The 26,878-nt window shown below is 43.2% G+C and overlaps 1 protein-coding gene across 1 annotated transcript; it reads left to right on the forward strand.

Moving 5' to 3' along the window:
• Positions 1–205: 205 nt before the first annotated feature.
• On the forward strand, positions 206–11,802 carry LOC106571234 (melanocortin-2 receptor accessory protein 2A). Its single transcript, XM_014144024.2, has 4 exons — positions 206–491; positions 663–822; positions 5,676–5,775; positions 10,342–11,802. Exons 2-4 carry the CDS (start codon positions 696–698, stop codon positions 10,799–10,801), a joined length of 687 nt encoding a protein of 228 aa, XP_013999499.1. The 5' UTR covers positions 206–491; positions 663–695; the 3' UTR covers positions 10,802–11,802.
• Positions 11,803–26,878: the final 15,076 nt, after the last annotated feature.

Genomic DNA, 26,878 nt, shown 5'->3' on the forward strand with positions numbered 1-26,878 from the left:
CACAGATTGCCCCTTTATGAGGCCTAACATATTTTTTACAATATTCCTACATTACTGCCTTTACCCATTCACTAGATTTTTGACGACAATGTCTCCCTTCGCTCATCCAATCCAATTCAATACCCAAAACAGACCAGTATGAATATATTATCTTAGGTTGCGTCAGACGGTATCCCACCCGCGCTGCTGCTTATCCAACCGCAGTGAACCCTCGTGCGGAGGCTACTTGATACTGCGCTTTGCAGGCTTCTATAGTAGCAGTGTGATGCATAGCCTAGGTGTGATGTCCAGTTGATGCACAGGCTTGAAAATAACGCAGCTGAGTTTGTGTCTATTTGTGGTGGTTTTTCTACTTTTCTCTTATCTTGAATTCGCTTTTGACGCTCCGTGTCTCGGAATTTGTTCACGACTGAATTACCGTTTCCAAGAGTGGATGCTGGATAAATGTGTTGGAGCATTTGTAGGATTTCTAAATTCGGAATGAAATGCAGGTAGGCTATTGTAAAAAAAAAAACGTGAACATTTTACTTCAATTGGAAACTTTTCATCTGTTCTTATATTTCTGGAAAATGTTTATGGTTCGGTTTTCATACAGATGCCCTGGTGTAAGTCGGTTGTTCAGCATGCCAATACTTTTGCTGTTATTTTTTATCTTCTCTTAGGTCTGGTAAACCCAGTGACACAGTCCATTTGAGATGTCCGAAATCCATAATTATAATCAAAGTCGACCCAGCAGCACACGTGGCAGTGATTATGTGTGGCAGTATGAATATTATGATGATGACGAGCCCGTGTCTTTCGAGGGTCTCAAGGCTCATCGATGTGAGTGACATCTTATTTTACTAAACGCCTGCCCTGGCCTCTTAATGAAACGCTAGACAAGTCAATTGATTGAGTGTGTGTGCGTGTGTACATGACATTTTGTCGGCGTGAATTTGTCGCTGTGCGTGTGTGTCTGCGCGCGTGCATGTTTGTTTACACTCCCACCACGTCTATCCTCTATTTTAATTGGGTTTCTATAATTGCATCAGGCAGCTGCTTCCCTGATTGTAATGCTCCTTTTTCCCCCCAAATCAGTGGGACCCCACTGGGCACAAACTGGTTCAATCAACCTTGTTTCAACATCATTTGTCAACATATTGTGATGTGGAATCTATGTGGAAAATACAGTGGATTTGCAAAAAGTCATCAACTGTTGTTTTGAGTGAAAATTCAACCACAGGATTATGTCATTATGGTAACCAATTTTCAACCAACCTCATAAAATATGTTGAATTTGTACCTTTGAAGCAACATCAGATACTCTATGCAATATCTGCTATAAGAAAAAATAATAAACTGGGTGGTTCGAGCCCTGAATGCTAATTGGCTGACAGCCGTGGTATATCAGACCGTATAACAAGGGTATGACAACATTTATTTTTACTGCTCTAATTACATTGGTAACCAGTTTATAATAGCAATAAGGCACCTCGGGGGTTTGTGGTATATGGCCAATATACCACGGCTAAGGGCAGTGTCCAGGCACTCCGCGATGCGTCGTGTATAAGAACAGCCCTTAGCCGTGGTATATTGGCCATATACCACAACCCCTCGTGCCTTATTGCTTAATTATAAGCTGGGCAGAACCTCCTACTGGAGAGTTGAGCCATCTACAGCTATCCCTTTGATCTTCCATCCAGGGTTTTAACCAAGCCCAGCTTAGATATTTTTCACTGAGTATTACCAATGTGAGAATGATTTGAGAAATCTACACCTAATAGATTCACTGTTGCGATCAAAGTCATTCCAAAGGGTAAGTTTAACAGAGCAAATTAAATGTTACAATACTTCAATCATATAAACTCAGCAAAAAAGGAAACGTCCCTTTTTCAGGACCCTGTCTTTCAAAGATAATTTGTTTCCCATGCTTGTTCAATGAACCATAAACAATTAATGAACATGCACCTGTGGAACGGTTGTTAAAACGCTTACAGACGGTAGCCAATTAAGGTCACAGTTATGAATACTTAGGACACTAAAGAGGCCTTTCTACTGACTCTGAAAAACACCAAAAGAAAGATGCCCAGGGTCCCTGCTCATCTGTGTGAACGTGCCTTAGGTATGCTGCAAGGAGGCATGAGGACTGCAGATGTGGCCAGGGCAATAAATTGCCATGTCCGTACTGTGAGACGCCTAAGACAGCGCTACAGGGAGACAGGACGGACAGCTGATCATGGCAGACCACGTGTCACAACACCTGCACAGGATTGGTACATCCGAACATCACACCTGCGGGACAGGTACAGGATGGCAACAACAACTGCCTGAGTTACACCAGGAACGCACAATCCCTCCATCAGTGCTCAGACTGTCCACAATAGGCTGAGAGAGGCTGGACTGAGGGCTTGTAGGCCTGTTGTAAGGCAGGTCCTCACCAGACATCACCGGCAACAACGTCACCTATGGGCACAAACCCACCGTCGCTGGACCAGACAGGACTGGCAAAAAGTGCTCTTCACTGATGAGTCGCGTTTTTGTCTCACCAGGGGTGATGTTCGGATTCGCATTTATCGTCAAAGAAATGAGCGTTACACCGAGGCCTGTACTCTGGAGCAGGATCGATTTGGAGGTGGAGGGTCCGTCATGGTCTGGGGCAGTATGTCACAGCATCATCGGACTGAGCTTGTTGTCATTGCAGGCAATCTCAACGCTGTGCGTTACAGGGAAGACATCTTCCTCCCTCATGTGGTACCCTTCCTGCAGGCTCATCCTGACATGACCCACCCAGCATGACATTGCCACCAGCCATACTGCTTGTTCTGTGCATGATTTCCTGCAAGACTGGAATGTCAGTGTTCTGCCATGGCCAGCGAAGAGCCCGGATCTCAATCCCATTGTGCACGTCTGGAACCTGTTGGATCGGAGGGTGAGGGCTAGGGCCATTCCCCCCAGAAATGTCCGAGAACATGCAAATGCCTGGGTGGAAGATTGGGGTAACATCTCACAGCAAGAACTGGCAAGTCTGGTGCCCATGAGGAGGAGATGCACTGCAGTACTTAATGCAGCTGGTGGCCACACCAGATACTGACTGTCACTTTGATTTTGACCCCCCCCCCTTTGTTCAGGGACACATTATTCTATTTTTGTTAGTCACATGTCTGTGGAACTTGTTCAGTTTGTTTCAGTTGTTGAATCTTGTTATGTTCATACAAATATTTACACATGTTAAGTTTGCTGAATATAAACGCAGTTGATAGTGAGAGGACGTTTCTTTTTTTGCTGAGTTTATATTCAATTCTGTTATTTAGGACTAAAGCATTTAGGAAGTCATCAACAGCTATTGTTTAAATTCATCCCGGGATAAAAAAAATATATAGCCAAACCCTATAGGCCTAGATTTACAGTGCCTTGCAAAAGTACTCACCCCCCCCTTGGCGTTTTAACTATTTTGTTGCATTACAACCTGTAATTGAAATGGATTTTTATTTGGATTTTATGTAATGGACATACACAAATAGTCCAAATTTGTGAAGCGAAAATAATTACTTGTTTCTAAAAATAACAAACGTGAAAGTGGTGCGTGCATGTTTATTCACCCCCTTTGCTGTGAAGCCCCTAAATAAGATCTGGTGCAACCAACTACCTTCAGAAGTCACATAATTAGTTAGATTGCACACTGGTAGACTTTATTTAAGTATCACATGATCTCAGTATATATAAACCTGTTCTGAAAGAGCCCAGAGTCTGCAACATCACTAAGCAAGGGGCACCACCAAGCAAGTGGCACTATGAAGACCAAGGAGCTCTCCAAACAGGTCAGGGACAAAGTTATGGAGAAGTACAGATCAGGGTTGAGTTATAAAAAATAAATCAGAAACTTTGAACATCCCACAGAGCACCATTAAATCCATTATAAAAAAAATGTGAACTAATATGACACCACAACTAACCTGCCAAGAGAGTGCCGCCCACTAAAACTTGCAGACCAGGCAAGGAGGGCATTAATGTCACGGTTGTCGTATGGATTGGACCAAAATGTAGTGGGAATATGTATACTCATCTTCTTTTTATTTGAAGAAGGAGAAACAACTAAATACGTATACAAACAATGACGAAACAGTCCTGTCAGGTGCAACAAACACTAAACAAGGAACAACTACCCACAAATCCCATAGAAAAACACCCCTCTTAAATAGGACCTTCAATTAGAAGCAACGAGGAGCAGCTGCTTCCAATTGAAGGGCCACCCAATAAACATCACATAGAAATGGACATACTAGAACTAACATAGAAAAAGACTAACAAAGAACATAGCCCAACAAACCCCAAAACACTAAACAAACACCCCTCTTAAATATGAACATAGCCCAACAAACCCCGAAACACTCTAAACAAACACCCCCTGCCACGTCCTGACCAAACTACAATAACAAATAACCCCTTATACTGGTCAGGACGTGACAATTAATCAGAGAGGCAACAAAGAGACCAAAGATAACCCTGAAGGAGCTGCAAAGCACAACCGCGAAGATTGGAGTATCTGTCCATAGGACCACTTTAAGCCATACACTCCACAGAGCTGGGAATTATGGAAGAGTGGCCGGAAAAAAATAAGCAAACATGTTTGGTGTTCTCCAAAAGGTATGTGGGAGACTGCCCAAACATATGGAGATGGTACTCTGGTCAGATGAGACAAAAATGTAGCTTTTTGGCCATCAAAGAAAACGCTATATCTGGCGCAAACCCAACACCTCTCATCACCCCGAGAATACCATCCCCACAGTGAAGCATGGTGGTGGCAGCATGCTGTGGGGATATTTTTCATCGGCAGGGACTGGGAAACTGGTCAGAATTGAAGGAATGATGGATGGTGCTAAATACAGGCAAATTCTTGAGGGGAAACCTGTTTCAGTCTTCCAGAGATTTGAGACTGGGACAGAGGTTCACCTTCCAGCAGGACAATGACCGTAAGCATACTGCTAAAGCAAAACTCGAGTGGTTTAAGGGGAAACATTTAAATGACTTGGAATGGCCTAGTCAAAGCCCAGACCTCAATCCAATTGAGAATCTGTGGTATGAATTAAAGATTGCAGTACATCAGCGGAACCCATCCAACTTGAAGGAGCTGGAGCAGTTTTGCCTTGAAGAATTGGCAAAAATCCCAGTGGCTAGATGTGCCAAGCTTATAGAGACATACCCCAAGAGACTTGCAGCTATAATTGCTGGAAAAATGTGGTGGGGGGGGTGAAAAGTTATGCACGCTCAAGTTTTCAGTTTTTTTGTCTTTATTCTTGTTTGTTTTACAAGAAAAAATATTTTGCATCTTCAAAGTGGTGGGCATGTTGTGTAAATCAAATGATACAAACCCCACAAAAATCAATTTTAATTCCAGGTTGTAAGGCAACAAAATAGGAAAAATGCCAAGGTGGGTGAATACTTTCGCAAGCCGCTGTATATAAAATGGAATCGGCAAGTTAATAATACATATGTTGCATTCACTTCTCCATCGTATCCAAAAATCTCACCAAAACAATCTTACTGTATTTAAAGAGAGGGAATAAGAGAAACCTGAAAGACAGAGGGAGAGATGGAGATGATGTAACGTCTTCCAACGCAGTGTGCTTGTTTTACAACTTAATGACTATTTACTGACCGGAACTGGACCATAATCCCTTGTTGATCTGATGTTGCAGACTCCATCGTCATCGGCTTCTGGGTGGGACTAGCCGTGTTCGTCGTCTTCATGTTCTTCGTCCTCACCCTGCTGACCAAGACAGGAGCCCCGCACCAAGAGTGAGTTGAAAACAGCCCCTCTTTCCCCCCCTAAACCGTGCAATCTGTCTACCCCATCTACGTTCTGCTTTTCCCCTGAAACCCTCTACCCCTTACCTCTCCCCCCTTTGCTGGGAGCCCTTCCAGCACCATGGACAGCCCCAGAAACTATCATTGCGGTTTCAAGGCCTTTTTCTCAATTGTCTCAGTCTGTCCCCTCCTTGCCACCTCTCCGTTATCTGCACTAATCTAAAATAATTGAGCAGGTGAAAGCCAGCCTAATGATGAGCTTCCACCATATTGTTTTCGCCTGCCAAGTCTTTTCTAATCAGTGCAAATGAAGGAGAAGACCCGAGGAGAGAACATATTTTTAGACAATTGAGACAGAGCCAAAGACCGATTCCCTCCTTGTTGATACCCAACCGTCTTACCTACCGCATTGCAGAACAACTGTGGATAACTTTTAGCTTTTTGGTTAATATGCCATCAGCAGGATTTCCATTAGTAGATAATAAATAAGAAAGAGAGGTATATGTCAAGGAGAAATAAGGAGCTTTATTTTCATCTGTTTATATTCATTTGTCTCTGCATCAATCCATTAAGTCTCACCTCTCGAGGCTGTTTCATGGCACTTTAGAGGCAGATGGCTTTGCTCTGGAGTGGAAACACACTAACACTAGAGCTTCCATTAACACAAAACGCTGGTGACACACTGGTGTGGAGGTAAGTCTCAATGGAAAAAGCACCAATTGTGTTGCTCACTCCCATATGGTTATTGGCAAGACAGCACAAACAGATCTGGGACCAGGTTAGGAAAGGCTACCTTTGGGAAAAAAAACATCCAGTAATCACCCAGTGAATATAATCTGTTCTCTCCGTAATGTGATAAATCATCAACCTGTTAAGATTATTTCTGAATCACACGATCTAATAAAGGATTCAATCAAATATTGGATTATAAGACATTCACAAGAGCTATATTGCTGTCCTTGAAAGTAATATAAATTCATTGACACGTATTGCTCCTTCTACTTTGTCCCTTCCCACTGGGCAACTGTTGAATCAACGTTGTTTCCACGTCATTGCAACCTCAAAAAATCTATGTGATGACGTTGAATCAATGTGGAAAAATGATTGGATTTGCAAAAAGTCTAAAAGTAAGGTCATTTTGTATTTTTTTTCACCCAACTTTTAACCTAAATACAACGACATGGTGACATTTTTGTTGTTGATTTCACGTTAAATTGACGTTAGTTGACAACTCAACCAAATGTAAATCTAGACTTGAACTGACGTCTGTGCCCAGTGGGTTCTCTCCTCTTCATCTTGCTCACATCCTCGCCACTTAACTTCTCTGCTCTTTCATCGACTTCTCTCTGCCCTTTCCTTTCCATCCATCCTCATAATCTTTCCTAAAGTCCTATTAAATTGAATTTCTCGCCACCCCTACCTTCTTCTACTAACCCTTCACCTCTTTAACTAACCTCCCCTCTTCTCTCTTATCCTCTCCTCTCTTTCTAACCCCCTCTTCTCTTCTCTCCTTTTATCCTCTCTCTTCCCTCCTCTCTAACCCCCCCCACTCTAACCGCCTCTGTGAGAGAGCTGGCCATTACTCTAACACTTAAAAGGCTTAAAATCGGACTGAGAATGCCCTGTTCAAAATTACTTTATTTATTTAAAACTGCAGTAGCAGAGCAAGTTAAACATACAAAACTGGCAGCTAAAACTGATATGGCTCACCGTAGTTAAAAGTAGTTCTGAATACACAGGACATGGTGTTATAAATCCTTTGTGCCAATAGTTGATTGTGAGCACTAACTTAACTTGCTTGATGTTGTTGAGATGGGGATAAGTGGGCACCTTCCATCTTAAATGTTTTGTTGATGAGTCCACAGCATTTCCAGAAGGCTCAACAGTGAATTCTGGTATCCCAGAACCAGCCCCCTCTATACCTGCTCAATCTCCCTCCCGCTCACTTTGAGGCCCATCTGGGTTATTTTCTCTTCAGCCAGAGCCACTGGCTACCCCTTTCAGCAGCCTCTGAAGTTGCCTTGATGGTTTCACATAAGGCTTGGCAGTGGATCCCAAGGTCCTTCAGCAACCTGGTAGTAGATGTTGCCACAAATCCACAACACCCAACGTCCACTGGGCAAACTTGCTTTCCAGCCTCCCTGCTCTGTATCCACTGCAAGTTCAGCCTCTTCCTCTCGTATGCCTCGTCCACCTTATCCTCCCAAGGCACTGTTAACTCCACAAAGTAGAGAGCGCACAAAGAGTTGGACCATAGTAGACCATAGTACCAGGTTTGGTCTTAGGTTGGTAACAGCTGTTGTATCTCAGATGGAACTGAGGCATTGGCCCACATCCGTCAGCATTTTCCATTCAAGGGCCGCATTCAGCTTTCCAGCCTCTGTCCTTGGAGAGAGATTTCTCTGTTTTTGTTCTCTGTGGACAAATGCTTTTTGTTGCGTAGGGTCAGGTGTTCTGGGAGGCAAGGCATTGATGGTTGTTCACTGGGGTTCAAAGCTTCAGCTTGGCAGGATGGATGGACGTGTCAATGCTCTTGAGGCCTCTGATGGTCTGCATTAGAACCTGGGCATGGTCTGTGTCCTTGAGACTTGCATCATACCATCTTCACCTGGGCTTGGTCTGTGTCCTTGAGGCTTGCATCATACCATCTTCACCTGGGCTCGGTCTGTGTCCTTGAGGCTTGCATCATACCGTCGTCACCTGGGCTTGGTCTGTGTCCTTGAGGCTTGCATCATACCGTCGTCACCTGGGCTTGGTCTGTGTCCTTGCGGCTTGCATCATACAATACTTCCAAGGGTTTTTATGGGCTGCTCTGTTGGTATTGGCTCATCATCGATGAAGAAACCTTTTGTCAGACAGTTTACCTTTGGTGATGTACATGCTTCTTGACGTTATCTTGAAGTTATCCAAGCAGGCACCTGGTGCATGCTGCAGTTGTGGTCATGGTTGTCATGTATGCTCAGATGGGTGGTAGACGCACTCCGGACTTCAATCGCTCACTACCCACTTTGATGTTTTCATTATCACCTCCATAGCCATGGTAAAAGCCAGTAGAGAGATGGTGCAACCTGCCAGTAAGCCAATTTCCATGCACTGCCATGTGTTGGTGAATTCTGGTGTTCTGAAGAGTCGCAGGTCTTGGAAGTATGCCTTGACAAGGGTTGTGATGGACTATGGAACCTTGAAGAAATCGAATGTTGCCCAGAGGAGATTGTGTGGAACTGAGCCGAATGCAGTGGTGAGGTCAAGAAATATGGTGTGGAGATCTCTCTTCTCTCTCATGGCAGACTGAATTTGCTTCCAGATCATGCATGCATGCTCCAGACATTCGGAGAACAAGCCTGGAATTCCTGCTTTTTTTCATTGGTTTGTATCAACCAGTTTGTTAAAATTATGCAGGTAATGTTATTTGATATAATTAAAGTCTATCTGCTAATTTCATAGCTGATCTATTCTTTCTTTCCAGATAGCTTGACATCCTTTGAGCTGTGGCGCAAAATAAGTTTTACCCTCTACATTTAGGAGGCAGAATTGGCTGATATCTGAGGACTCCTTTTCTTAAGGGATCAGTACTCCTGCTCTCTGCCAAGCGTTTGGTATGACTTGCATCTCCTATGCCACTCACATTAGCCTCCACAGACGTCAGGTGCACTCTTGTATAGCCTGTACGAGACCCCGTTAGGCCAGAGCATCATCAGCCTCAGGGCCAATCTTACTGCGTCCGCAACCTCGTTCCATTTCAGAGGCCATCCATCTGATGTTCCAGCTGTTCGATCGGATATCTGATGGAATAACAGTCTGCTCATGCGAATTCTCATCAGTGTGTTTTTTCCAGGTGACCCTCCAGCTCTTGCTTTTAGAGTTCTGCTTTTTTCCTTGGTGAAAAGCGCTTTGATGAATTTGAAAGGGATAATTAATTGAACCCACCTGGTGTCCCAGGTCTAAATCAGTCCCTGATTAGAGGGCAACAATGAATAAACGCAGTGGAACTGGCTTCGAGGTCCAGAGTTTAGTTTGAGGGCTCTAGGCAGCTTCACCTTAGGTTTAAACCCACTTTTTCTTTCTTGCTGGATGGGCTCAATACACTCCACATTTGATGTTTATGTGCATGAGTTAACCTGCTCAGAGACAGGGGTACTGATATTCTGAAAACTTTGGTTTTGCTCGAGTCACTGAACATTCGACTGACCTAAATGACTTCTCAAGAAGTACTGATCAATGCGAGGCCCCTGTTCTCCCTCCTCCAAGCACATTCTACTGACACAAACATTCTGGCACACCTACTTTAAGATGGCAGGTGACCCAATTACTGAGCTGAAACCCCTGTTTCAATTGCCGACTTCCATTAACTGGACCAATAGAAAGAGTTGACAATGAACACATGACTGCAATTGGTTGAATATTATGGGAAAGATCTAGTTATTGGAACGTTTGGCTCTATAAATACTTGGAATAAATACACTTTAAAATGAAGGTCTCTATTGAAGGCCTCTCTTTCACACTCTCCCTCTCTCCTCTCCTTGTAACATCTCGCTCTCTATTCTCCCTCCCCAACAGAAACCCGGAGCCGTGCGAGAAGCGCCACCGGCTGGGGAACTGCGTCGTGGACATCCGCTGCCCCCAGGGGGACTCCCTGGCCGACGAGGACAAGGCCTTCTCGCGCCCCCTTCTGGACGAATCACGCTCCCTCTTCTACATCAGCAAGGAGAAGCAGGGGAGAGGGGGAGCAGGGGGTGGATGTGGGCCACATAGGGTCCGCGGGAGGTTGGGAGGACGCAGCTCCTTCGGGTTGGAGGAGATGGGGGAGGCGGGGGATGCCAGCGAGCGGGGAGACGGCGGTATCGACCTCCAGGGACTTCCGGAGGAGGGAAAGTCACAGAGGGAACACAGCTTCCTGTCGCACCACTTCGACATTCCCAACTTTGTGAACTCGGAGCACAGCTCAATGATGGGAGAGGATGATCTGCTGCTCTGTGAGCCGCCCGTCCTCCTGGACAGCCACCACGTCATCAGCTGAGGCCCCACCCCTCCACATACATCTGTGACATCATTATTGGAGATATGTTACCGTAGCTGCAGATGAATGGCAATACTTGAGTTCCAAATGGCCTCTGCTCATTTCTTTTATAGGAGTGTGGACTAACAGTTACTGTAAAGTGACACTGACCACACCCATGACTACCAGGGTTGTGTTCATTAGGGCATGCAACCGAAAACACTTTGCAACATAAAAACGAACATTTGTGTTTCTTATTGGACAATTCCAGTTAGTCCCGCCCTGTTTCAGTCCGTTTTCCTGTGTTTGGTGCCTCATGAACATGACCTAGCTCTTTTCCATCTGGCTATTGGCTGAAAATATTCTCTACAAACCACCATCAGCCCCTGGTGAACCATACTTGTTAGTTTGTACTAATAGGTTGACAATGTTTTTTGCAAGGGAGAATATTCAGAAGTGGAAACTGCAGTCTCTTTTTTAAATTTTACCTTTATTTAAGTAGGCAAGTCAGTTAAGAACAAATTCTTATTTACAATGATTGCCTAGGAACAGTGGGCCTTGTTCAGGGGCAGAACAACAGATTTGTACATTGTCAGCTCGGGGATTCAATCTAGCAACCTTCAGGTTACTAGCCCAACACTCTGACCACTAGGCTACCCACCGCCCCGAACCATCATGAACCATTACTCTATCTTAATAGCTAACTCATGAATTCATTTTATAAGTATGGGCTGGATGACACTACACTGGAGAGATGAGATGCCTCTTTATGAGAAACCATCTCATAAAGATTGAATGAAAAAGCAGAGAGGGGGTTGGAGAAGAGGGAGCGAGAGAGAGAGAGAGAGAGACTGTGTGGAATACATATTGATGAACACTAGTCTTCCGTTGCCCTTGTCGTATCTCGACTGAGAAATTTTCCAGACAGAAACCTCATCAGACACTAAAGAAACAGGTTCTAAATGTATAAATGCATGTATAAATACTGTTAATGTATAGATGATTATACAGGTAATATAAACCTTCAGACATGAGTCTCTGAGTTTCTTTTGTTTACAGGTATATTACACTAGCATAGCATAAACAGCTAATAAAAGTCTTAGGCCAGCTTCAGAACCTGCAGCTGCATCTAATCTAATCTTTGTTTGCTTTAATTCATCTTTATGAAAGAACAGAAAAAACAAACCTTTCATAATACAAACACATTAGTCAATAACAAGATGACAATAAAATATACAAGGAGATTGTCTCATTGTGAGTTAGAGGAGATGACTCATCCTGCATTCATCTTGCAAAGACTAGCCTGCATCCCAAATGTCACCCTATTCTCTTTAGTGCACAACTTTTGACCAGGGCCCCATGGGCTCTGGTCAAACATTGCGCACTAAATAGTGATTGGTTGCAATTTGGGACACATACAAAGAGGTGTGTGGCGAATACAAGTGAGCCGATCAGCATTAGATGTCAATTAATGCATTCAAACTAGGAGACTTAATGCTGACAAACAAGGGAGGGAGGGAGGTAGGTACAAACACTAAACCTGCCATCTACACTCTTAGAAATAAAGGTGCTATCTAGAACCTTAAACGGTTCTTCGGCTCTCCCCATAAGAGAACCCATTGAAGAACCCTAGTTGGTTCCAGGTAGAACCCTTTTGGTTCTATATACACTACATGACCAAAAGTATGCTCATTGAACATCTGATTCCAAAATGATGTGCATTAATGTGCAGTTGGTCCCCGCCTTTGCTGCTATAACAGCCTCCACTCTTCTGGGAAGGCTTTCCACTAGATGTTGGAACATTGCTGTGGGGACTTGCTTCCATTCAGCCACAAGCATTAGTGAGGTCGGGCGCTGATGTTGGGTGATTAGGCCTGGCTCGCAGTCGTTGATCCAAATCATCCCAAAGGTGTTCGATGGGGTTGAGGTCAGGGCTCTGTGCAGGCCAGTCAAGCTTTATGCACATAGTTGGCACTATGCATTGAGGCAGGTAGCGTTCTCCTGGCATCTGCCAAACCCAGATTCGTCTGTCAGACTGTCAGATGGTAAAGCGTGATTCATCACTCCAGAGAACGCGTTTCCACTGCTCCAGAGTCCAATGGCGGCAAGCTTTACATCACTACAGCCGGCGTTTGGCATTGCGCATGGTGATCTTAGGCATGTGTGCGGCTGCTCGGCAAAGGAAACCCATTTCATGAAGCTCCCGACAAACAGTTCTTGTGCTGACGTTGCTTCCAGAGGCAGTTTGGAACTCAGTAGTAAGTGTTGCACCCGAGGACAGATGATTTTTACGCGCTACAAGCTTTAGCACTCGGCGTTCCCGTTCTGTAAGCTTGTGTGAACTACCACTTCGCGGTTGAGATGTTGTTGCTCCTAGCTGTTTCCACTTTACAATAACAGCACTTACGGTTGACCGGGACAGCTCAAGCAGGAAAGAAATTTGACGAACTGACTATGATGGTGCCACGTTGAAAGTCACTGAGCTCTTCAATACGGGCCATTCTACTGCCAATGTTTGTCTACGGAGATTGCATGGCTGTGTGCTCGATTTTATACACCTGTCAGCAACAGATGAGACTGAAATAACCAAATTCACTAATTTGAAGAGGTGTCCACATACTTACAGTTGAAGTCGGAAGTTTACATACTCCTTAGCCAAATACATTTTAAACTCAGTTTTTCACAATTCCTGACATTTAATCCTAGTAAAAATTCCCTCTTAGGTCAGTTAGGATCACCACTTCATTTTAAGAATTTGAAATGTCAGAATAATAGTAGAGAGAATTACTCATTTCAGCTTTGTTTTCTTTCATCACATTCCCAGTGAGTCAGAAGTTTACATACACTCAATTAGTATTTGGTAGCATTGCCTTTAAATTGTTTAACTTGGGTCAAATGTTTCGGGCAGCCTTCCACAAGCTTCCCACAATAAGTTTGGTGAATTTTGTTCCATTCCTCCTGACAGAGCTGGTATAACTGAGTCAGGTTTGTAGGCCTCCTTGCTCGCACACGCTTTTTCAGTTCTGCCCACACATTTTCTATAGGATTGACGTCAGCGCTTTGTGATGGCCTCTCCAATACCTTGACTTTGTTGTCCTTAAGCCATTTTGCCACAACTTTGGAAGTATGCTTAGGGTCATTGTCCATTTGGACAACAAACATAACGATGGTCATTATGGCCAAACAGTTCTATTTTTGTTTCATCAGACCAGAGGACATTTCTCCAAAAAGTACGATCTTTGTCCCCATGTGCAGTTGCAAACCGTAGTCTGGCTTTTATTTTTAATTTTTTTGAATATTTTATTTTTGCATTTTCCAATTAAGAACATTCAAAACAAAAGTGAAAATATGTTAGACAACAAAGGACAAAGTGACGGTAACAGACGAGCGTAATAAAAAATAAAAATTATATATACGGGCATACATAATACATAAAAAACATACATGATACATAAATCATAATAAAATAAATATTAATAATAATAATGAGACATTGATTAATATGGTCACCTGCTGTAAGCTACATATTATACATTACGTGTGAAACATTATATAAGAATTATATAGAGATTCAATCAATGTGGTGTGGGGGGAGATTCTCCATATAGTCAATAAAAGGTTGCCAAATTCTGTAAAATGTCTTTAACTTATTCCTCAAGCAGTAAGTGATTTTCTCCAGTGGGATACAACTATTAACTTCCGATAGCCACATTGCCACTGGTAGGGGGGAATCCGATTTCCATTTCAAGGCAATACATTTCTTGGCAATCGCTAGCAATATTTCTGTTAGCTTTATAGTATGACTTTGCCTAAGATTGGTGTTAGTATAGTTACCCAGTAGGCAGACCTCGGGGTCTAAAGGGAATGCAACCCCGTGGATTGAGGATATGGTATCGCATACCCCCTGCCAGAAACCATGTAGTTTTGAACACTGCCAAGTGGAATGGAGGAATGTTCCTTCATCTGAGCCACATCTAAAACATAGGGAGGAGATATCAGGATTGAACTTGTGCAGTCTAGATGGGGTGATATAGAGCTGATGGAGGAAATTAAACTGGATCAATCTGTATCTGGAGTTCAATGTGGATGTAACACCATCCCTGCATAGGTCACTCCATAGGCCCTCATCAAGATCAATACCCAGATCTTTTTCCCATCTAAGTCGGGGTTTATCTAGCTCAGGCAGTGTTAGTACTGACATTAGAGCATCGTAAACACGGGAAATGGTCTTGAGTAGTGGTTGGTCTGCATGGCAGAATTGTTCAATAGGTGACATCTTAGGTAGGTTCCATTGTCCCTTGAGAGTCACCCTAATAAAGTCTCGTAGTTGTAGGTAGCTAAAGAAGTCCCTGTTAGACAAGTGGTATTTCTGTTTCAGCTGTTCAAAAGACATAAGAACTCCCTCCTCATAACAGTGTTCCAGAAGAGTGATCCCCTTATCAGACCATGGTCTAAAGTTACTATTCTGGAAAAACATAGGGATCAATCTATTGTTCCATAAAGGGGTTTTAGGGGAGAGAAATCCCCCTCGTCCGAACAGCTCATGCAGTTTACACCATGCCAGGACAGAATGTATGATTAAAGGGTTGTCTGTGATGGTTTTTATAGATTTTCTGTCCCATTTGTAAAACAATTCTGCCCCCGTGTCATCATTCATCTCAAGCTTTTCAATGTTCAACCATGAGGGGGAGGGACCATTGTCAAACCTCTGAGCCAGAAACCTAGACTGAGCAGCCCAGTAGTACATTCTAAAATTGGGGAGGTTTAAGCCCCCTTGACCGTAATCCAGGGTCAGTTTGTCCAGGCTAACCCTCAGGGTTTTGCCATGCCAGATAAACCGTCTGGTCAGCTTGTCAAGAGAGGAAAAGAATGCTGCGGGCACAGGGATAGGGAGAGATTGAAACAAATATAGAAATCTGGGCAGGATATTCATTTTAATCACATTGATTCTACCCAGTAGGGTGAGAGGCAAGTCCATCCACCTACACAGGTCACCCTCCACCTTCTGCAACAAGCCGGCCAGATTGAGTTTATAGAGGTTGTTCAGGTTACCATCCACCATTATGCCCAAATATGTGAAGCCCAGAGGCGACCATCGAAAAGGAAACTTGTGCTTGATGGTATGATCGTCAAAGACAGACAGCGGTAAGATTTCGCTTTTATCGAAGTTAACCTTATATCCAGAGAAAGAGCTATAACACTGTAGTAGGATCTGCAAGTGAGAGAGGGAGTGTTCTGGGTTTGTTAGAAATAAGATAAGGTCGTCCGCAAAGAGTGATAGTTTATGGGTATGGGGGCCCACCTCAAAGCCATGTATGTCAGGGCACGATCTAATAGCCTCAGCCAACGGTTCGATGGCGAGGGCAAAGAGGTGGGGGCTAATTGGGCAACCTTGTCTGTTCCCCCTATAGAGAGGGAAAGAGGAGGAAGTAATCCCATTGGTAGCAATCCTAGCTTTAGGAGATTTGTAGAGTGATTTTATCAAATTTACAAAAACGGTACCTAAACCAAACTTTTCCAAGACGCGAAAGAGGTATGGCCATTCAACCCTATCAAAGGCCTTTTCAGCGTCGAGGGAGACTGCGACACTAGGTATTTTGTTTTTGTTAGCAAGGTGAATTATATCAAAGAACCTTCTGAGATTATTGGAGGACAGTCTATTAATTATGAAGCCAGTCTGATCTGGGTTGACCAACAGGGGAAGACATGACTCCAGTCTCTTAGATAGCATCTTGGTGACCAGTTTACAATCTGTGTTAAGGAGAGAGATTGGTCTATAGGAGGCGCACTTTAGCGGGTTTTTCCCTTTCTTGTGGATTACAGTAATCACTGCTTGAGAGAAAGACTCTGGAAAGCAGTTGTCTTCCCCGGCTTTTTAAGTACCTCCATGAGGTAGGGGACCAACAGCTCCCTAAATTCTTTATAGAACTCTGGAGGGAAGCCATCCTCCCCAGGAGATTTATTAGAAGGTAAGGATTTAATGGCTTCCACCAATTCAGGAACAGAGAAGTTTTCACTCAGGCGCTCTCTGTCTTCCTCTGACAGGCATGGGAGGTTGAGAGAGGAGAGAAAGGAGTCGATCTCCGACAGATCATCGCTTGATTGGGAAGTGTAGAGGTCTTCATAGTATTTCTTAAAGGTATTATTAATTTCGGTAGGGTTGAAAGATATCTCATTAGTAAGGGTTTCTATAGCATTAATTGTCCTCTTACTTTCCTCTGCTTTCAGTTGCCATGCCAGTACTTTGTGAGCTTTCTCTCCAAGCTCGTAATAACGCTGTTTTGATTTAGTGATGGCCCTCTCAGCTTGATATGTGTTCAGAATATTATATTTCAGTTTTTTATTTACCAAAAGCCTATATAGATCTTTAGTCGGGCCTCTTTGGTAGGTTTTCTCCAGCTCAGAGATTTCAGATTCAAGGACATTCAGTTCCGCACCGTATTTTCTCTTCAACCCTTTAGTATAGGAAATGATCTGTCCCCTCAGATAGGCTTTCAATGTGTCCCAAAGAATGAAACTGTCAGGAGCGGAGGGTTTGTTTGTCAAAGTAAAAATATTGATCTGCTCTTTGATAAATGCACAAAATTCTGGTTGCTTTAGGAGTGTAGGATTTAGTCTCCATCTATATGCTCCGTTTACCTTGTTAGGAATGGAGATTGATAATACCAGAGGAGAATGGTCGCTAAGCAATCTGGGGAGATACTCGATATCTAACACTCTATGAAACAGTTGGGTCGATAGTAAAAAGTTATCTATGCGTGTGTGTGTCTTGTGTGGGTGTGAATAAAAAGAGTAGTCCCTATCCTGTGGGTGCAATTGTCTCCAGATGTCTAGTAAATTAAGATCTTTCATGAATGACATGGTGAGCTTGGCGGCTTTGGTAAGAAGGGAGGGTTTATCCGAGGACCTATCAAGGACTGTATCTAAACAAAAATTTAGATCTCCTCCAACCAGTAGCCATCCTGGTGGTGCTTGAGCGACCTGAAGGAAGACATTCTGTATAAACATATGGTCATCGAAGTTAGGAGCATAAATATTCAGCAGGGTCCAAGACTCTGAAAACATATGCCCCTGCACCAAAACAAACCTGCCCGAGGGATCAGAGATGGTGTTGTTGACGCAGAAGGGGATGTGTCTACTTATCAAAATTGCAGTTCCTCTTGCTTTGGAGTTAAAAGAGGATGCAAAAACTTGTCCTACCCATTCCCTCTTCAATTTCTTGTGTTCGCTGGCTGTAAGATGTGTTTCTTGTAGAAACACAATATCGGCCTTTAATTTCTTAAGGTATGTATAGACTCTTTTCCTTTTAATCGGGCTGTTAAGGCCTTTTACGTTGAATGTGACATATTTTAGTGGATTAAGCATAGGTTGGGTTTGAAATATGTAACCGAATGGAAATCTCTCATATGTAAATAGTCAGGAAATGTTTCAACTTTGGTTTGAACACAGAAGTGACCTATGTGCCTCTTTAAGGAAGGAAACAACAATAAACATGGAAAAAAAGGGGAAAAAAAACCCACCCACCCCGATTGTCAGACTAAAACAACAATCCCAACAATCAAACATGAATACACTTGTAGAGATACGTTGCTGCTCGCTTTCCACCTTACTCTTACTAGCTAAACCTTGGCGTAAACTAAAACCTGCGAGCTCTCTAAATTGAAAACAAACGTTGTGAATAGGCATTTATGGCTGAATAATTACTGCCCACGGTAAGGGCTGCTTGAGTCTCTTTTCGGGAGAGGAGAAACATAAATGGGGGGGAAGCAGTGGGCCTAAACCCACTTATTGCTTCGTCCAGTGGATATTGACTAAACCAAAATATAGTCTCCTGTAAATGTAATAGAAATCACCCCGGGGAAAAACGTTTAGTTGAAAATGTACAAATCAATTATAGCGACCGGATAGCGGGGTAGACGGATCCGATATCAGCAGATCAGTCCAGATAAGAGAAAACAAACAGATTGGATCTTATCCCCCAGAGAGACCGTTTTTCAGTCGCGGTTCGGTTCTTTGAGAAAAGTGAATACTTCTCCCGGTGTGTTGAAGATATGGCATCGGCCTTTGTACTGAACTTTCATCCGCGCAGGGTGGATGAGGTAGCCGGTGATGTTCTTCTCCTTCAGTGCTTTGGCGGCAGGTCTGAACTGCTTGCGACGTCTGGCGAGATCGGCACTCATATCCGGGAAAAGGCTGACCCTCTTGCCATCGAAGGTGATGTCCCCTTTGGCTCTTGCGAGTTGCAGTATCTTCTCTCTGTCTTGGAAACGGAGGAACCTGACCAGAACGGCACGTGGGGGCTCCTCTGGCCGGGGTTTCGGCGCTGATGTTCTGTGGGCGCGTTCGATTTCCAGCGGCTTGGTGAAGTTTATTATGCCTAGGACATCCGGGATCCATTGAGTGAAGAAGCGGACCGGGTCACGGCCCTCGCTGTCCTCTTTCAATCCCACCACACGGATATTACTGCGTCTGCTCTGGTTCTCCATCTGGTCTACTTTGTTTTTGAGGTAGGCATTATCCTTCTGCAGTTCTATCAGAACCTGGTCATGTCGAGCGACGGTGTCCTCAACTGTGCTAATGCGCATCTCGGCCTCAGTCGTTCTCAGAAGGAGATCATTCATGGAGGATTTCAGGTCGTCGATGGAAGAATGGAGTTCAGCCGATTTCTTGTCAATTTTCATAGAAAGACCTTTGTTACCATCCTGAATTTCCCGGAGGAGAGTAGCCAGCATGTCTTGCGAGGCTGCCGAGAGCAATAGTCTGGAACCGTCGTCTGAGATATGAGGGCTAATGCTAAACTTGCTAGCTGTGGCGTTATCGTTGTCTTGGGATTCAACAACGTTTTGGTCGTCCTTCTTGCCTCTCGGTCGGAGGTCCATGGCTCTTTGGGAAGGTAAGTATTTGACAATTTATCAGCCGATGTTAGAATATTGTTTCAACGTTGTTATTTAGGTAATAATAGGATAAATTTCAAGAGCTCGGTTTGTCAACGTCTGTTCAGCTCCGCGGCATCACGTGTCTGTAGTCTGGCTTTTTATGGCGGTTTTGGAGCAGTGGTTTCTTCCTTGCTGAGCGGCCTTTTAGGTTATATCGATATAGGACTCGTTTTACTGTGGATATATAGATACTTTTGTACCTGTTTCCTCCAGCATCTTCACAAGGTCCTTTGCTGTTGTTCTGGGATTGATTTGCACTTTTTGCACCAAAGTACATTCATCTTTAGGAGACAGAACGCGTCTCCTTCCTGAGCGGTATGACGGTTGCGTGGTCCCATGGTGTTTATACTTGCGTACTATTGTTTGTACAGATGAACATGGTACCTTCAGGCGTTTGGAAATTGCTCCCAAGGATGAACCAGACTTGTGGAGGTCTACAATTTTTTTTCTGAGATCTTGGCTGACTTCTTTTGATTTTTCCATGATGTCAAGCAAAGAGGCACTGAGTTTGAAGGTAGGCCTTGAAATACATCCACAGGTACACCTCCAATTTACCCAAAATGATGTCAATTAGCCAAACAGAAGCTTCTAAAGCCATGACATCATTTTCTGGAATTTTACAGGCTGTTTAAAAGGCACCGTCAACTTACTGTATGGAAACTTCTGACCCAGGGGAATTGTGATACAGTGAATTTTAAGTGAAATAATCTGTAAACAATTGTTGGAAAAAGTACTTGTGTCATGCACAAAGTAGATGTCCTAACCAACTTGCCAAAACTATAGTTTGTTAACAAGAAATTTATGGGGTGGTTGAAAAACGAGTTTTAATGACTCCAACCTAAGTGTATGTAAACTTCCGACTTCAACTGTATGTAAATATATAGTGTACATGGAAGCAAAAGGGTTCTCCTATGGAAAATCATTTTGGAACCTTTTTTCTAAGAGTGGACCGTTGTCCCTTGACAAATTTAATGTTCGCAAAAACAGGACTCAGTTCTGCTTTATGGAGGACAGGTATCACTAGTTTTGAGGGAAATTTGTTTTCATCATTTTCTTTCTTTCTCTCGCTCTCTCTTTCTCACACACTCTGTAACACTCTCTCTCTCACACACACACTCTAAAACTCTCTTTCTCTAAGTCCTGTAGGGTGTTCTAGAGTAGCTAACATTTCTGAGACCATTGGTGATGCATCAGAGCCCCACCTGTTTTGAGCCTCATCTGTTATATTTTTTATTTGTTGACTGTTTTTGCTTTCTTGAGTAAGGCAGCTCCAAAATGCAGGTCTTTCAGCCTAGCTCAGTGCTTTTTGAGGTGGTAGGGCAGCCAGCGGAAAATACAGAGCATAGGGGTTGGTAATGTTCTCTAGTTGAGCTGTGATTGGCTCAGTGTTCCCATCACTCATGGGGACACTACGTTACCACAAATCTACTGGGAGATAATACATTTTTTCTCCTTGGGTGCTGCCATTGAGTTACATTAGAAGTGCCCATCCAAGAAGGCTCAAGGTCATTGGCCACAGATAAAATTACGTCAAATCACATATCTACTGTAGCTTTGATTGGACTGATCATGTCAATATCATAATTTCAAATCGTAGCTAGCAAGCAGTCATCATTATGAGTCAAGTCGACAATCTACTGGCAAATCCTTTTCAATCCTTGTCATATGAAGAGAAATGATAGATAAAATGTATCTGTGTGCCTCGGCAATTGGACATAAACATTACACAAGAAGTGGGAAATGCAAATTCAACAGTGAGTGCTGAGGCACAACTGCAGCCTCGGGTTCAATCCTAGGCTGTGTCACAGCCAGCTGTGACCGGGAGACCCATGGGGTGACGCACAATTGTCCCAGCTTCATCCGGGTTAGAGGAGGGTTTGGCCGGACTTGTCTGGTCGTGCTCTAGCAACTCCTTGTGGCGGGCCGGGCTCCTGCAAACTGACTTCGGTCATCTGTTCGACGGTGTTTCCTCTGACACATTGGTGCGACTGGCATCCGGGTTAAGCGGGCAATATGTCAAGAAGCAGTGCGGCTTGGCTCTCGACCTTCGCAGAGGCCGTAGGGGAGTTGCGGTGATGAGACAAGATCGTAACTTATGGCCAATGGCGTTGCACGTCAATGTTTATCCTTATTAATACATTTAAAAATTACCCCCTTTTTTCTCCGCAATTCGTGATATCTAATTGGTTATATTTGAATACATTGGCCATGTTATCAATCCAGCATGACTTATGCCGCGTTCAACACAACTGGAAACTCGGAACTGGGAAATCTCAGACTTCAGTGAGTTCAAGACAACTGGGAACTCTGAAAAAAACTAGCTCAGACTGGGAAAATACAGAAAATAATTTTGAACGGTCATCCAATTCGGAATTCCAAATCGCAAACTCTGGCCTCTTTTTAGAGCCCACAAGAAGGACCGCCGCGCCACCTTCCTGTTCAAGTGAGCACAGCACAACAAGGTGAGTCCAACAATGTCTTGTATACTGCTGCATAAATTATGTATTACGCCAGGGAGATATGTATACTGCAGCCAATAAAGTAATACTAAGTGTATGTTGTGTAGTAAGCTGTTAGTAGCCCATGTGCCTCACCCTAATAATTTGGTCCCTTTCCCCGTTCATAACTTAGCCTACTGTTCTGACTTGATGGTGCACATGTAGCCTATAGCCTATTTTAGAGAAATGTCATCATTGAATATTGTAAGAGCTTTCATTGTCTGCTTATATGCCCCCTTTATTTATCCTACGGTTCTGACTTGGTGTACAGGCAGAATACAGTAAGAACGGCCCATGTTCTGAATTCTTTCGCTGTACATTTCAAAAGTGTGTACATCTCAACTGTCAGTAGAAACCATTTTGTTTAAGCAAGTCAGCCATATCAGCTTTGTTTTTAAAAAAGGCAGTAAATGAGGCTGAATGAACTGTTTCACTGCCAGACAAGGCTCTGCTGATAGCCAGGTGTAGTGGTGGTAAACATTCACTCCATGGTGCTGAAAAGAAAGCTCTGCTGCTGGGACAGCTTTATGCAGGCCCTAACAGTTTGTGGGCACCATTTGTCACCATTATACTGCAATTAATGTATTGTTTAGTGTTGTGTTGTGTAGTTTAGTGGCTTTGCTGGCATGCATAGAAATACAAATAAACGTTGTTTTCCACACCAAGATTTACATGCTAAAATCGCCACTGGTTGAGACACTTAGCAAAATGCATTTGCCACTTGCAGTAAAGGAAAAAGTACCCAATTGTCATACTTGAGTAAAAGTAAAGATACCTTAATAGAAAATGTCTCAAGTAAAAGTCACCCAGTAAAATCCTACCTGAGTAAATGTCTAAAAGTATTTGGTTTAAAATGTTCTTAAGTATCAAAAGTAAAAGTATAAATACATTTAAATGTTCTTGTTTTTTATTTATGGGTAACCAGGGGCATACTCCAACACTCAGACATGCTTTACAAACGAGGCATGTGTTTAGTGAGCCCATCAGATCAGAGGCAGTAGGGATGACCAGGGACGTTCTCTTGATAAGTGTGGGAATTAACCAATTTTCCTGTCCTGCTAAGCATTCAAAATGTAACGAGTACTTTTGGGTGTCAGGGAAAATGTATGGAGTAAAAAGTACATAATTTCCTTTAGGAATGTAGTGAAGTAAAAGTAAAAGTTGTCAAAAATATAAATCGTAAAGTAAAAATACCCCAAAAAACGACTTTACTTAAGTGCTTTACATCACTTTCCCTTAGCATATTAGGTACTGAACAATTCATTGTAAATAATGCTTTTATATTGCTTTCAGTATACGTGTGCAATAATAAAATATCTACAATTTAGCAGATGCTTTTATTCAAAGCAACTTCCAGTCATGCGTGCATACACTTTACATATGGGTGGCGCTTGGAAATCGAACCCACAATCCTAGGGTTGCAAGCGCCAGGGTCTGCCAGGGTCTACCAGGGTCCGTATCCATAAAGCTTCTCAGAGTAGGAGGGCTGATATGTCAGTTCCCACCTGTTCATATAATCGTATTCATTGTGATCTAAAAGGCAAAACTGATCCCAGATCAGCTCTCATAGTCTTACATGTTTATGAATACAGGCTCTGGCTTCTCCAATTTTGTTACACACTCTTTGAGCTTTTTAAATTCAAACGTGATAACTACAGATTTTTATAACGTAAACACAAGCTAAGAGTCGGTTTACATATGCAACTTGATTTGAAAAGTTTCACAATAGGAACACAGTTGGTGTTGTGAATGATTTGTGTAAACTGAATACAGAGTATACTCTCTGTTGAATAAATGTAGAAGTTCAGAACTAGTCACTGTGTTTATTGTTCAAGAAGGAATGTTTCTATGGTGACCCGGGACTGAGTGGGAAGGGTGGAGTCAGGCGTTCTTACATTTTCCTCTGAATGAAGTGTTCCATCAGCCTTCGTGGCACCCTATTCTTCCATAGACAAAATGGGTCTGGTCAAAAGTAGTACACTATAAAGGGAATAGGGTGCCATTTGAGATGCAGACTTCATCCTCCCCCAAAGTAATGAGTTCTGTTTAGGTCAGCAAAGCAGAATCCAGAGTGGAAACACAATCAATTAATGGATGGAAGAGGGTGGGTGGTTACCGGTGACTGGTCCACTACGTCACATTTTACACACACACACACACACACACACACACACACACACACACACACACACACACACACACACACACACACACACACACACACACACACACACACACACACACACACACACCTTAAGGCTTTGTGTGTATCTTTGTCCTTTGAGTGAATCATTGTCCTTCTTGCAAAATACAGTATTCATAATCGTCCTTGAAAATAATTTCAGTACTCTGACACAGACAAGTTCCACATTAGAAATACTTTTTGTTATTATGACCATTTATTTCCACCCCACATGTTGACCATGAGCTTCCCTGAGCGTCCATGAGTAAAGTTGCCCCTAGGTACAGCTCTAGGATCAGCTTCTCCATTCCGCAATCTTATCCTCAACCAAGAGTGGGGAACATCCTAAACTGACTCAAGATCAGTGTCTAGAGGCAACTTCACCCTAACTACTGCTGCTTCTATTGAGAAGTCTGGTCCTTGAAGGTGTAATGACTGTTGTTGACCAGAGGGTGGGGCAGTGGAGTGGCACTGATGATGGTTCACAAAGTAGGGTGAAGTTTCCCCGAGTTTCTGATCTGAGGCAGTATCCACAAAGCGTCTCAGAAAAGTACCTAGGAATCCTGCTAAAACTTGTTTTAAGACAATAAAAAACTCCCAGCTCAGAGTAGGTTTTAGGGTGATATGATGCTGCCCAGGCAAAGTCTGAGCCAGGAGTAAAATAAACTCAGAAAAGTTTATCTCAGCTGGTAATCACGACAGTTTGAGGTACAACATTGAAATATAGTGATGACGCTCATTGACATTGTTGCAAATGATGGGGAATATATCATTGGGAATAACCAGTCGCGATGAGGCATCGCCAGCTGTGCTCGCTTCAGACAACCACGGTGAATGTGACTGTACATTAAATCTTTCAGGTCATTTTCTCCTACTTGTCTCCCAAGTGGGATAACATGTTCATTAATGTTTAAAGTAGCATAACTTTCCCATGCTTCCTCCAATCACAAAGTAAGATATACAATTTTGGAGCTCTGAAACTGAACTTTTGTAATCAGATTTTTCGACATAAGACAAAGTTAGGACAGGCCATCACAAATCGTTATGTTGGATTGACTTAAAAAGTTGAGATGAGACACATTAATTGTTTAGTTGAGCAAGAGTAATGGAAGCCAGGGAAAGGGTTGGTATTTTGTTGTTGTTGACAGTGATTTCTGGGAGAATTACAGGATAGGGAGGGGAGTGGGTTTACCCCCAAGACACCCTATGAGGCCTAGGCCTATGTGAAATCATTGGCAAAAGTGCAAGAGACACTGTTGCATGAATGTCTAGATTATTTATGGGTTGATCATATAAAAATATCAAACTATTATTGCAACAACTCCAAAGCATTTGCCTGTCTATGGTGCAGGAAACACTGACTCGCTGCCTTTTTCTATTACCAAGACACCTGCTGGTAACTCTTAACTAGTTAGGACAGCTCACGAGGTGTCCTAAATATCTATCGACTAGGTGGGACTCATGACTAAAGAGGCTTCATGCGTCGCTTTTATTTTTACCCATGAGAGCATGAGTAAAATGGCTCTATACGTGGTACTTACGACCAATTTTCTACTCTGTTACGCTTTGCCGATACGGACCCTGAGGCCCATTTTGTGTCCTCCACCCTAACTCGAATTCAGGGATGGTAGCCTGATCCTAGATCTGTGCATACTTCTACACAGAGTTCTTGTTTGCCAATATGGATGACTGTCTGTTGATTGAGTTAGCGCCTTGGTATGTCTCCAGCAGCGGCTCAGTGAGAGAGAATGAGACAAAAGGTGTGTTCGTAAATTCACTCTGGCTATCTACTCCGATTTCAGAGCACTCTCGTCTGAGTGTGCCAGTGCGCAGAAATACTGATGAATTTACGAAAGCACAAAACCCATTCAATATGACCGGTGTCAGTAAACATCAGCAAAAAAAACGTAATTAAATTGTTGCCAGCAGCACAGTTACAGTCACCAACGCTCTGGATTACATGAAAACAGCCTAACCAGCTCTGCTCTGTAAAATGGTCAGAGTGAGGCGTTCTCTCATTTGTGTCTGGATGTAGCTAGCAAGCTAGCCAACTTTAGCCAGTTAACTTGGGTGTTTGACTGCTGTTGTGAGGCCAGAAAGCCTACTCCTTGGTCAGAGTGTCCAGGTCAGTCCTGTGTACGCTCTGGATACTGACCAGATCAGAGTGTTCTGTGTGTACGCTCTGGATACGCAGAGAGCGAAAAGCGAAAAGAACAGAATTTACAAATAACCCAGAGCACACTCTGATATACTGGAGGCAAATTACGAACGCCCCCAAAGTGACAAGATTATGGCTATGAGATAACTAGGAATGCCAGTGGTGGGTTGGTCATTGTATTGTCAATCAAACAACACGAATAGTGTGACTTCGAGTGTGTAGAAAACTTGTTCAACAGCATACGCCAATGCTAGGTACAGTACCAGTCAAAAGTTTGGACACACCTACTCATTCAAGGGTTTTTCTTCATTTTTACTATTTTCT

This window comes from Salmo salar, chromosome ssa15 (genome assembly GCF_905237065.1).
Source record: "Salmo salar chromosome ssa15, Ssal_v3.1, whole genome shotgun sequence".
NCBI classification, from domain to species: Eukaryota; Metazoa; Chordata; class Actinopteri; order Salmoniformes; family Salmonidae; genus Salmo; species Salmo salar.